At 35.3% G+C, this 14,550-nt stretch overlaps 1 protein-coding gene and 1 long non-coding RNA gene across 3 annotated transcripts in view; one reads left to right on the forward strand and one right to left on the reverse strand.

Moving 5' to 3' along the window:
- Positions 1–783: 783 nt before the first annotated feature.
- The window catches only part of LOC101740010 (proton channel OtopLc), a 71,214-nt gene continuing 57,447 nt past the window's right edge, over positions 784–14,550 (reverse strand). For both annotated transcript variants that reach the window (XM_021349004.3, XM_004927881.4), the window contains 4 exons: positions 13,516–13,692; positions 10,928–11,088; positions 10,186–10,348; positions 784–8,253 (listed from right to left, as the gene is read on the reverse strand). In XM_021349004.3, the coding sequence (XP_021204679.1) occupies positions 7,247–8,253; positions 10,186–10,348; positions 10,928–11,088; positions 13,516–13,692 (1,508 nt within the window). In that variant the 3' untranslated portion in view covers positions 784–7,246. The remainder of the gene's footprint in view (positions 8,254–10,185; positions 10,349–10,927; positions 11,089–13,515; positions 13,693–14,550) is intronic.
- Positions 9,946–14,119, forward strand: LOC105841928 (uncharacterized). Its single transcript, XR_009974659.1, has 2 exons — positions 9,946–10,232; positions 13,963–14,119. It is a non-coding gene; the product is annotated as an uncharacterized LOC105841928 (long non-coding RNA).

The raw sequence follows: 14,550 nt of genomic DNA on the forward strand, positions 1-14,550 counted from the left end.
AAGACGTCAAAGTTATAACCGAAACGTCAACCTTATTTTGAAGACGTCAAAGTTATAAAGAAAACGTCAACCTTATTTTAGAGTTGTCAAAAAAAAACCCAAAGTAATTTTACGTAAACCTCAAATGTCAAAATCATTGCTAGGTAGGAAGAGGCACCAAGGCTGTGTGAAAAATGAGTCTGTGACGTCACATGTGACGTTATATGACGTCAAAATGTATTGAACCGGCAGATCAAATAGCTGATGTCCGGTCCTGAAAAACTCTGATCACTGCCCGCTGGGCCCTCTGGCGGGTTCAAAGGTTGATCACGTGGGTGGAGAGACCCAAAAAAGGTTTTTTTTTCGACATAAATTACCAATATTTCGGCAAACGTCAGAGCTTAACGCCAAACGTCACCCTAATTTGACAGCTGTCAAAGTAAAAATCGAATGAAATCAAACACTAAATAACTTTTATAAATCACAGTCGTCTTCTATTTATATCAAATAAATAAAAGAGTGCAAAGTTTCTAGCACTAAAATAATTATCACCACAAGAAGTTAATTTGAAATGCAATTTTTTTAAAGTTAGCAGCTATTATCAAGCGTATTCAGAGTTGTTTTGTGAACTTTCAACATTCTACTATTAAACTACAAAAAATGAAAGATTTTGCAACTAATAAAAAACGAATATTGAGCGTCGAAAGATTTTCCTGGTTTTTCCCCCATTCACCTCTAAATCCCTAATCACCCGTTTTACGGTACTTTGTTATATCAAATAGGTGTCTGAATAAAACAAAAATATAATTTAGAGTAAAATACAAGAAAATTTTATTTGTTCGGAAACATCAAACATTTAAAGGACAGTCTTAGAGCTATACTATTCTATATGTATTAAATATACATAATTTTAGTTTAATAAATATAGTTACGACACAAATAGAATTTAAAACGTTAATGCTAGTATCACTATTAACTTTATAAAAAGCAATAAAATTACATAAAAATGTAAAAGTTAACATCATAAGAATTAACGAATATTTGGTGTGGATGGAGAAGGGACAAGCTAATTAAACTCTTTAATAACACTGTTACTACAATTTATTAAATTAATACTGTATGCCCATATTCTATCATTACTATTATTTGTAACTATAGTAAAAGCTCCTTAATCGCGCTTCCTTCTATCGCGGATAAAAAAAATGGGACCCAACTCCTATGTTGGCGGCTAAAGATTTTTCTATTCGCGGATTTAATCGGTACATCGGTACATTCATTGTTAAAAAGGATTCCAATATGTGGGTATCCAACCGAATACCTTTTATAAACGCGCATTCCATTGTCAGTTTTTATATTCGCGGCATATTCACGGAACGTATAGCCCCGCGAATAATTAATTACCTTTTATCGTACTAACGAACATATTATCTGCTAAAGCAATGAAGTCTTAAACTTCAGGATTTAGGCAATTTAAGAGAACAGACGAGGAACTCATTACTATATTTGTTACTTTAGTAGTTGGAATAAGCTAAGGTACTCATTACTCCATATAAAGATGTAGGTTATTTATAAAAAAATATAGTTTAAGACTCCCGATGTATTCGTATAAGTGTAGCGTTGCGATTTTGCCAATGATAATCTAAATAACCAGACGACATTTTCTAATCTAATACGAACTTAAATAATATTCATGTTCGTTCATTTTGAAGTCGTCGTGGCCTAAAGGATAAGACGTCTGATGCATTCGTACCTACATATCTAGCGATGCGCCGGTGTTCGAATCCCGCAGGCGGGTACCATTTTTTCTAATGAAATACGTACTTAACAAATGCTCACGATTGACTTCCACGGTGAAGGAATAACATAGTGTAATAAAAATAAAAAAACCCAAACTTTAATTTGCGTAATTACTGGTGGTAGGACCTTTTGTCAGTACGCACGGGTAGTGTACCACCACCTCCCTATTTCTGCCGGGAAGCAGTAATGCGTTTCGGTTTGAAGGGTGGGGCAGCCGTTGTAACTATACGATTGCCGATGTCTATGGGCTCCAGTGACCACTTAACACCAGGTGGGCTGTGAACTCGTCCACCCAACTAAGCAATAAAAAAAATCACTGTATCCCTTCAGTGACGACGGAACAGTATCGCGTAATTACTGGTAGTTTGCACTGTGAATCCGCGTACCACTACAGTGCCCATTTCTGCAACAAAACAATAATGTTATCCGCTTTTAATATTAGCTAGATCAGCCCAGGCGTTGTACTATGTAATTGAGACTCAGCCGGATGTCTCAAAGTGGGTGATGTCCATGAGCTGTGGAAATAACTTAACTCTAAGTGAGACTCGTTCACTTGAATAGCAGTTATCCTTTACCTATGATAAAAGACAGTGATGTAATAATGTAATACTGACTCAGGCAACACAATAGGTTAAGTAGTCAGTTAGATTAACTTTTTTCTTTCAAAGCCACAATTCTTGGCAACGTCTATATTTAAAGCACGGTTTTCTATTAACGCACCCGCTTAATTTTGATCTCCAATTCCAAATAATCATTTCATTTATTAATTACATTACATGTTTAGCTCTTTAACACATTTAATGTGTGTGTAAATATACGACAAAGGGAAGATTTTTTTTTTTTTTTTTTTATGATTGAAAGTTTACTGGTGGCCCGAAGGCCTTTCCAGTTTCACCAGGACAGGTGGGCGAGCAAAGGCTCAGCCAGGAGGGGTGGGATTTGCTAACAGCTACCCGAGCGCCTCCGAAGGAGACCTAACAACTCCAGAGTAGCTGCTTCGCGAATGAATCTACTACCGGATCGGAATCGCGACCCGCTGAGAAGATCCGGCGAGAAACTCAGCGAGCTGATTCATGGGTTAGGTTGCACGGCGAACTCTTTGTCGAGTTCGACGAGTACGGATACCGAGGTCCCTAAGCCTGCTCCTAGAGCTGAAAGCGTCTAGTGCAAAGGTTATTGGATCTGATGGATCCGTAAGGACGTGTCTAGGGCGTCGACGGTGACTGGCTCCTGCATGATCAGGATTCGGGGAGTAGTCAGCGGCGGCAACGATAAGGCGATTATCATGACGGGAAGATCTTCCACCGAGCGGGTGATATTGCTCGGTAGACCGATGGTCCGAATGTTGTTGTTCGGAACTTGTATTTATGCAAGCTTATCTTGAAAATGTCGTAAGTGAGATTCAGGCATTTGTCAAATACATATCTTGTGTTGTATGATGGCTACCGCCACATGTGTTTATTATTCTATAACATACGAGAGCAATCGTCACGTGAGACAAATTTTGAGCACGTGTTCAGAAAATTCAAAAAAGATTAGTAATATCTAATACACACAACATACTAAAATCCCATGCTTAAAACGTCATGGGTTCGCAGAAACGATTGATAAGTGTCCGTAATGTAAAGTTTGGCCCAACCTCTATAGTTTGGCCAAAAAGTGGCCAAAATAGTTTATATTATAACTTGTGACATCTATGAATAATATTTTAAAAGAATATAAACTAACATGTGACATCAAGAATAGTATTTTTTTTAATTAAATAGAGAAACAACATTGAGGCAGAATTATATAAAAACATTCGAATGCTTTAGAAAATCTGTCAATTGAATCTACGAGTATATACCATTAAAATTTAGTGTTATTTGGATGATTGAAAACTAATTTGAGCACAATAAATGTTCCTCATCCCATTTATAATACTAGTAAGCAATTTTTTAATATTTCCTTAAAGTATATTAAAGGTTTTATGTTTGGATGAAGTAAGTAATTATCAATTACATATTTACAGTAATCTACACCGCTGTACCTAGAAGGGTTAGCACAATAAAGATTAAATGGCGACTCCATCGCCGGTCTAGCAATTATTTGAAATACGTCAGTACCTCTGATCTTTTATGTCTAGGCAATTCTGAAATCGTAGTAGCTAAGCATTTTTGGTAATAATCATATAATTGAAGCTACTCTAATTAACATCAATTAAAAAAATCGATATAAGCTATGTAAATCAAAAATTTATATACAAATATACGGTGGTCAATAAGATCATTTGTATTCAGTAAAAGTGTGCAATTCCTTTATACAGAACCCTCAATGCTACATCTGCATTGCTGGCTCGTGTACTAGGAAGCATAGAAAGTTTGATTGTACGTCAAGATAATGAAAAACAAATGCAAAACGTTCTACACAAAAGGACAATGGGCGGTCCTATTACTAAGAGCAATCTCTTCGAGAGATCGAAAGATATTAAAATATGCCTTCAACGATGCACACTTACAACAATAACATAATAAAATAATAACACATTAAAATAGCAACAAATCATATTAATTTGTATACGTGGATGTAATTGTTTATCATGTATTGTATTATTTGTATGAAGTTACATATCCATGATATTATTATATAATTGTTTTTCCAACGCATGAATACATCGCATTTATATTTACATATAAACATAAGATTGAAACTATCACTGAACCGGTACTAGGATTAGCAAATGTAAGCTGTATCGCTTTTACTGTTAATTTCGTTCTGCCAAAGTAGTTACTTTTTTTTTCGGGCACGGCATCAAGCCTCATGCATGAGGGCGCGCGGGGCACATAAGCATTAACGGTTCACAGGTGTTCAGAGTTAACCGCGGGCCAAAGGATGTTTTTAGGTCCCTACCCACATAACGACTCCCGACGTTCGATTTCCGCCCGAGGTCAGAATCCGGGTATCGGGTTCTGACCTCGGGTTTCCGCGGTCAACAATACAACCAGACCCGGGGCGTCACCCCGAGGATCCCCGATCGTCCGTTGACGCGATCGTCACGACTAACAACAAAATTAACTACACCTTAAATAAAAAATATCTTTAACAAAAATACTGATTGTAGTTGAGAATTCATGTGGACTATCATCGGGTCGTTTCAAAACAACACTTATACTATATATTATTATATATTTTATAATACATATTATTATGTGTATTTCAATGTGTTTTCATGGCATACAGGATTTAAATAATCATCAATCTCTCATTATCTCAATAATCATTTTACCAGCTGCAAACCTCCTATTTGATGAGTTCATATTCTAGTTTGAATAAAACCAATCAAATTGTTGACTAATGTTTTGAGCTGTTACTTAAAAAGATGTTATAAAAAATTAGTCTTACGGACACCACTGAGCGTTATTATAGAACTCTATCAAAATTTTTATTACTGTTTATTCAACACGAAACAATAATAATATAAAAATAACAAGCACTATTTTCTGCGTATATAACTTGTAGGACGACAAAAAATTGTTCAACATAAAACTCAAATAGTCATTTTTATGAAAATGCAAAAACAATTAGATGCATACGATTTAACATATCGATTGATTAAACACAATAAAACAGCAATTACATAAAATTTGAGGTATTTGAACGCATATTATACACATCTACACAGTAAAAACTCGAAATACAGAGGTTAATTAAATTTAACAAATCGATACATCTGGGATCGATAAGAGCAGGGTCACTAAATAACTATTTATTTTTTAGTATTAGTTGGAATGATACATTATTTAGTGACCCTGCCGTCATCATGATGAATGAACATTATTCAGAACTCACGCGGCTGTAAAATATTACTAACGATATCTTTAGTTATTAATAATAGTGGAAACAGAGGTACCTAAGACTCAACCGATACATCTTATACTCCGGTTATACTGCCCTAATAATAATTTTCCGTGAATAACTTAGAAATCCTTTAGTTAAAGTAAGATTTGATTGAGCCTACAGAATCAGCCGTTATCTGTAATGTATTTCTGTAATGTACTTCTTCTGTAATCTTAATATTTGAATACGACCTACAAAATTGCTTATTTGTTACAGTTTCAAATATTAGAAACAATTGATTATACCTTATTTTACGACATCGAACTATGAGAAGGTATATAAAGTTTTCTAAATCTAGTTACATGCAATTCTAGACGAAATGTAAATTCCATTTGAACTATGCAAAGCCAAATGAACCTCGTAAAATTTCTTTAAATACTTTTATCTCTGTCAATGAATGATTTATGCTTCGTAAAACCTAATGCAATGGACGTAATGTTTATTAGCTAATTCTATTGATACATTGTGTATTGTGGTACCGACCGATTCATGATCTGACATCTATAATAGTAAGCTCCAAATTTCCTACCCTTTATAAAACTTTGGTGTTCATATTTCATCTACTTACTGGATACGCAGCACGTTAATCTCTACTAATAAAAGTTTATCCAAAATACTGACACTACATTTCCATCCGAATAAATACACCTACAAATCTCAAATATAAATTCAGACTATAAGATTACACTCGTTATATTAATAAAACGTATTATTATCTCTTCGTACATGTATCTGTAACTGCAAGTTTTTACTCTTTTTTTTTTTCTTTCGATAAAACATCAAAAATTCCCAAAAAAATATTAGGTCGATAATTTATTGCTCCCATTTTAACTATGGAAAATGTATTATTTAGGTATTTATTTTATCATTTAACTCTACAGTCTACAGGTTTGTGTTCTAACAGAAATGTGTACAAAACAATATAATCTAATGGAAGACATTGTCATTTAAATCTGAGTACGTGAGGATGTTAATAAAATAGTAAAGAAAACTATTAAAAAACTGGAATGTTTATGCGGGCCACGTCTTGGAACAACTTACACCTAGCTACATCTAATTAATGAACATGACGAAAGACGAACACATAATCTACTTATAATATATCCAATATTTTAACTATACATTTATTAACGCTATAATCATGAGAAAAAAATAACTTCTACGTTTAAAGCATTAAAACCAAACGTATAGACCCGTTTATTCGCAAAATACTGATATCAACAACGCACGCACCTTCGCTAATAACATTAAAGCGTCTCATAAAGCTACAAATAAATAACACGTTAAAATATTTTAAATACAATAACTTAACATATAGCAGTCAACTTCGAAACTAATATCAAGATAAGTGTACACCGGATTATAATAAGATTAAGCATGTTCAAAACTACACGTTTATAAATATGTATTCATAATAATAAAATGATAGGAGTCATAAAATTAGTTCCGGTATTCACTATCCATCCGACTTAGATGTAATTATGGCACTTTCATCCAGATAAACCAACACCGACTAACTTCGAAAAAACTACGAATGCGTTACACAAAAGTCAATTATGTTTTACCGGTGGCTTTAATACCTTCGGATTCGTCGCTACATGTAGGCAGGTTTCATTTTGTAAGCGCGCTTCCAAATCTCACACAAGCAAACGGTCGAGTGGAATCTGTAGAAAATCGCTAGCGGCATTGAGACATGCGTTATGATCGTCCAAGCCCAGAGTCCGTAAAAGTGCAACTGGACTGGGTGAGATTCGGCGCGCGATTTCTCCAGTGTGTTGATCGCCCACATGGCTAAGTTGGTTACCAATAAGAACGTCACTATTTCCCTGCCAGGCTTTTTTCTCAATTGTTCAGGAGTCTTAGCCGACCGACGACTCGCATCCAATATGAACATCGTCTGGCATGTTGTTTGGATTAACGAAGATAAAGCAGTGATCAAGATCAGAATCGTGTTCTTTTCTATAGTGAAGTGCCCTCCGATGATGGTAAACGTACCATAAATGAACATGCCAGTTTGAGCTCCAACAAGAAGTATGTTATCGAGTTCGAGATTTCGGTTTCCGTCATACTTTAGATTTCTTACACAAAACATTCCGGCCAAACTAGCTAAAGTCGTCATAGCGTAAAGAGCCAATTCACACATGTTCACTTCGACAACCGCCAATGATGCGTATTCCTTTTTGGATACTAAAACGAAGAACAAGATCAGTGATATAATCGTTAGAACTAATACGAGAATTCCAAAAAACAGTCCCTTGTGAGCTCTAGCGCAGTCGACGCTGTACAAATGTGGGGACTTCTTGTAAGCTAGGCCTTCGAGTATGCGAGCTTTGGCGATTGCTGCCGCTACGTCTTTAGATGGATATTTCGAGATATTTTTCCACATGACGTAAAGTATAGCCGCACAGATAAGTGAATACTCAATTGTACAAGGAAACAGAAAAGGCGATGCATCTTGAACGAGAGTACCCATTATGTTAGTACGTCTACATTCGAAAATGTGATGCGGTCCTTTCAGCCCTCTCGGAACGCGGAGATGTGCCGCTGCCGGATGTGACGGAGGCACCTCAGTAGCTAAAGAAGCGAAGGCCTTTTGGAATGCTGGAACAAAAAATAAATAATGAAACCAAATATCACGGAGCCAAGCTATTCGTCGTATACGTTCTATCCTCGATCGCTATCTAGAAACCTCGTAAATATTTGGGTCAAATAACTTCCGGGTTTGCTCGCGGCATAGGAATGCCATCCGAGTAATTTATTGACGGCTATCATTAGTTCACCTTAATCAACTTCGCGTTATCTCTTCCATTTTATTTATTGACATAAAAACGTGAGGCAGTTAGTAAAATATCACCAAACAGATTTTTAACACGTTTTTTTTTTATTACATTGACCTAAAATTTTATGTACCGGAATTTTTCAACGTAACCCGTTGCTTAATGAGTTAGATGAGTGAACGAACTCACGGCTCCCCTGGTGTTAAGCAGTTACCGAAGTCTATAGATATTAATTTGACCTACCAGGGGGTGGTGCCTGAATATACAGATCATATGTTACAACATTTACATAAATTAAGCGTAAAACAAATTTACATTTTACATAATAGAGTCTCGAACGTGACAATGTTGCGATCCAACGTATTAAAAATATAAAACTCGGATTTAGTTAATCTGTTTCAATAAAATTATAAGACTGATACCGGTAATGGATTTCAACTCTGACGGTTGAAGCAATCTTTAAATAATAGCAACTGTCAATATTTTACCGTTTATTTAATTAATATACCAGTTTAATTTTACACCATACCCTTAATAAATGTAAGAATTACCTTTGACTTTCTTAGTAATTAAATTTTATTGTGATTTCACGTATGTATATTATCTATCTATCTCTTAGGTTTATATTGTTAGTTAGTGCACATTGACACACTAGATTTGTTTTAAAAGAAGATGAATGTCAGTGTCAGTCATTGATTGAGGTTACGAGATTACCAGTCGTTTTTTTTTTTATTTTAATAATCAAGATTTTATTGTATATCTGTTTTTATTTTTCTTATTTTTTTAATAACATGCATGCATAGATGTTTGGTCTATGTTGATAGATAGATATCTCTGAATATTTTTAAAAATAGTATACAGCAAGTTAACTTTATCTCTTTCAGAATTTATCTACATTAAAACAATTGTCTAGAAGACATTGCTTTTAACTGCCCGTTGTATAATTATACTTGCCTGTTGACTGATTTTCAATGTTAATTGTTTTTCTCTACAAAAAAATAATCTCCTCTATCTTTCTTACTCTCAAGACACCAATTGCTTTCAGAAATACAGTAAGTAATAATTTATTCCTACGTAGTCAGTTTCATTTAGTTTATATTATAAAATAAGTTTTTAGTACTTTCTACAACGGCGATTCGATCCTTCCACTATTTTATTCATGTAAACACAAAGAAACAAAAATATCGATTGATGAAGACGCGCTGTGCCTAGTTCGATAGCACGGAACAAAATAGCAACGGTTATTCGCTTTATATTATTATATTTTGAAAGGGTCTTTGCCAAATTGACGTAAAACTATATCTTTCCGATCAGTGCAACCCTTTCTATTTCATTCTCTTTCTATACATTCGGATCGATTTTATTTTTCGTTTACTTCGTAGGTCAATTGAGGCCGTCAGCGCAAAAGTGGCCTAAGCTTACCATAGTTATTATGGAGCAATGAAGGTTTTAGTTTTTCATGAATTTGAATTTGAATAGACAAAAAAACAACACAAAGTTTACAAAGCCATCTGTTATCTATGGGTGAAACTATGGACAGGACGGTTTTGCATCAAAATTTATTATAGATATTTTAAATAAATTGCAATATACATACAAGCATGATTATGAAAAATTGTGGGTTAGGCAACTTTTGCGCTGACGGCCTCAATTGTCCTTGCATTTGAAATCAACAGAATATGTTATTAAAAGGAATATCATCTAGTTTAAAACTTAAGCTTAAGTTCAAAAATGATTAATAAATTTCAATGCTCACCTAGTCTATGCGAGAGTCCAATGGTCTTATTTTCCGGGTCGTAGAAGGTCAGTATCTCGTGTTTCGTTTCCTGAACCAATACATTCAACCACACGCTGAGGTTAGTTCCAACCATGTGCATTAAACCGAACCTGGCCACAATCTTGTGTTTGTATACTTTCATCTGGAATAGTTATTAATTTGGTAAGTTTTTAAGTAACAGCTAAATTTTCAAGCTATTGCATAGCTTCTATCGCGGGCCTTGAGCGCGGCGACTGAATCAAGAAATTCCGTAACGAAAATAACCTGACACCCCTACGCCTACTATGTAGCTCGCGTTCAACACATTCACATGTTGCGCTGGTTTGTGAATAAGTGCACGGCGTGACGTCGCACTGCATGAGCATCATGAAAAGTCTGCCCATCTCTCTCTGACGCGGTCTAGCTTATGAGTGTGAAGGGGACAGTTAATATTTTGCTTTTGTTAATGTTTGTAAATATAGCGTGGTCTTATTTTTATTATTGTTTTAATATTAAATTATTATTGTCTAATTGTAATTGCATAAGTTGATAAAAAATGCTTTGCAATAGCTTTACCGCGGCAGTCTCCGAGTGCCACACGTCTTTTTTTCGATATTTAAAAACAAACATTCCTTTTTTTTAATTTGTTTGACTACAGTAGCTTATAGTGCTTGATTTAAAATATTCCCAAAAACTTGCCATAAGTAATATGTGAATTTTCAAAAATAAAGTTTCTACTAACCTCGTTGTTGAGAAAGATAAAGTACATCTGTATGAAGATGAAGGCCATTCTGGTGGCGGGTGTCAGCGCCAGCAGGACGTTGTGACAATTAGTGTTCCTCTCCAGTTCCCAGTACTGACCAAATTCCAGCCCGGAGTATATCATTGATCCGATACCAAAAGCTAAGAACAAAAAGCAGAGCTTCATGCTAAAATTTACATAATAATAATTGGCAAAATTAATATAAACATACGTAGACAGTATACTTTAATTTAATATTGGTTATGCATAATGAAGTGTTCATAAAATAAATAAATTCTATTCATATTGTCTTGTTCCATAAACTTGTGTCTGCAAATGTCAGAAAACGGGCAATGAACTGACTCCAATCCTTTACACAATCGTATGCTATTTTAATATATTTTTGTATGTACTTTTTATTCTGTGGTTTAACGTAACGTAGTTTCTATCAGCAGGTATTTTCCATAGAATGAGCGTAATTCGTAAGATAACCGCTCCACGAGCTATTTTGTAAACCTTTTCATTATTGAAAAGTATTATAGTTCTTTCTTAACGATTTATATCTTATGGAAATTGTGGCCTAAAGAATAAGATGCCTAGTATATGAGGCCGTTAATGCAAAAGTGGCCTAAGCTTACCATAGTTAGTATGGAGATAATGAGGTTTGAATTTACTTTTCCACTGCCTTCGTACGCAAAAACAATACGCACAAAAATAATGTTTACAAGGCCATCTATTATCTATGGGTGAAACTAGGGATTGGCCGGTTTGGCATCAAAATTTATTATATTTTAAATAAATAGCAATACACATATAAAGCACGAATATGAAAAATTATGGGTTAGGCCACTTTTGCGCTGACGACCTCATATGTATGTAACTGATGTTCATGAATGACTTCCACGATAAATTCCATAAAAACATTTGCATAATTTGTATACTAGTCAGATAAGACCTCAAGTCTGCATTCACCCTATATATCTATATAGGCTCCGATAAATACTTAAATTCATGTGGGCCGTGAGCAAATTCACCTGTTTATACAATAAACCATCAATCATTTAACAAGAAAAAAAAACTAAATTCACTAAATCGAAGAAACACTTCGAAAAACAATACAACCGAAACACAGCAAAAACATTATCCAAACACGATGCGACTGGATTAACGCGAATCTCGTTAGAAGTTGAACGGAATTAGTGGAACTTTCGCCATCAATAAGAAAGTTCATTCGGAACTAATCCATGACTCGGCTGCGATCCGAACAAAGGATGTGGAGAGATTTAGTTAGATATCTCGACAAATTGTTTGTACTCTGCAAATACGGGCTGAACTAGGGCAAGCGCTCGGTTAGTCTCTACCCGGCGTAGATAATCAGTTTGCTATTCCTTGTATTGTAAGATTGAGTTAAGTTTATTTCGTTAAATAGGTAGATTGATTAAACATTGAGACGTATTTGACCCGTTTTCATGCATTTAACGTAATACTATTTTAAATGTACTCAAGGGCGGATCCAGCTTTGGCGCCAGGAGGGGGTCACATAGTCAAATTTAGATACGTTCGTTCCCAAACGTTTGCCATTATACAAAGTTATTATATTATATTAAATTAATTAAATGTTGAAGGTATGTAGTTACATAAAATCTGTATGGTGACAAAATATATAAATAAAATCATTATATTCAATTAGTGGTCCACCTAAGTCCTGGAACCAGCTCAGGGGGTGGTCATGACCCCCATTACCCCCCCCCCCCCGGATCCGCCATTGAATGTACTGGTCTTCTATGTATGATTTTGTTTGTTCGTGCTCTATGCGTTTGAGCCTCGTATATTTAATTGAGTTGAAAGTTTGTAATGTTATTGGAGACAGTTCAGAAAAAGTATTGTTTTTATATATTATTTATTGTATAGATGATTGAACGAAGTCACAGCCCATCTGTTGTTGTGTGGTTAACGGGGCCCCTAGATATCGCAACGTAAATATCGCCACCACATTGAGGAATGAAGCCGAAGTCTTAATTGAAATTTTTAATGGCCCTTCTACCCTTAAAATCCGACAATATAATTACTTTTACTACTATTTATAGGTAAAAATACTTTTTTTTTATTGCCCTTGTAGGCAGACGAGCATACGGCCCACCTGATGGTGAGTGGTTACCGTCGCGCATGGACTTCAGCAATGCCAAGGGCATAGCCAAACCGCTGCCTACCGCTAGAAAAGTGATCGCCGATAACTTTTGTATTTTTTGTTATATTTTTTTTCTTAGTTGGATGGACAAGCTCACAGCCCACCTGGAGTTAAGTGGTTACTGGAGCCCATAGACATCTACTATGTAGACGCGCCACCCACCTTGAGATACAAGTTCTAAAGTCTCAGTATGGTTACAACGGCTGCACCACCCTTGAAACCGAAACGCATTACTGCTTCGCGGCAGAAATAGGCAGGGCGGTGGTACCTGCCCGCGCGGACTGACAAGTGGTCCTACCACCAGTAATAAATTATATATCCAAATATAACATATTTATATATCCAATCTAAAGTGTAGAAAGAATTAAATAATATAGCTTTACATTATTCGGGCACTTACCAACAGCTCCCATTCGCAAATAAAAACTTCCGTAGTGATGCGTCCGGGTGGCCAATGCAAATCCGAGGGATAATCTCTTGGCGGGTAACTGTGGGATCGCGTGTGTCGTTGTCGTAGTACTTTGTTCGTGCGATGAACACGAATCCGATTCGGATGGCGTCGAACTAGATTCTGACTCTATTTAAAATAAAATTATATTTATAAAAATAAATAACAACATACTGTATTTTTATTCAGTGATTGAGTTTAGTACGTGTAGAATGTGGACTTTGGAAACTATAATACTGAGACTATACAAAAGCCAATATACAGCATTAACAGATATCGGTTTAAAGCATATGGAATGTCACCTGGTTTTCCATTTAAGCAGCGGAAAGCCTAATCCTTAATAAAAAGACAAACCATATTTTAGCATTTCTAACAAAATTCTGAAACAATTTGTTTCAGAATTCGAGATGATAAAGCGGGAAGAAAATAAATAGAAGAGATTTTCCTCACTAATTAGTTAATAGATAGTAGATATAGACATAATAATATTGTTTTTAATTTGAATTTTCAAAATATATAAGTATATAAAAATTAAATAAACTCATTCTTGACTGTAGCAATTGTTATTTTATTTATATCAATAACTTAGCAATTTAAAAACTTATTTGAACATTCATTTACATGAAATAGTTACTATAATATCAAGCAACAAAAAGCACCCGAAACTCTTTTTCCCTTTCACTATTTAGCGACCCTTTTCAGCCGGCACTTTTCAAGCATCATTTAAATAACAAATGCAGATTTACGGAACCGAAACAGAAAATGTACCCAGTTTTTATCAACTGGAATGTTGGAAAAAACAAAAGGTTTAGGATACGAAATTGGTTGTGTAGCCCCCACCATCCCACATCTCTTCCCATGAGTGTCGTAAAAAACGGCTACACCGGAGAATGGGCAGCAACATTCTCCGAGGATTATGACAGCATTTTTTGACCGTTAACCGGTGTTTCCTGGTGGTAGGTCGTATTGCGAACCCGCATGTAGGTA

Source organism: Bombyx mori, chromosome 13 (genome assembly GCF_030269925.1).
Source record: "Bombyx mori chromosome 13, ASM3026992v2".
In the NCBI taxonomy this organism is placed as follows: domain Eukaryota; kingdom Metazoa; phylum Arthropoda; class Insecta; order Lepidoptera; family Bombycidae; genus Bombyx; species Bombyx mori.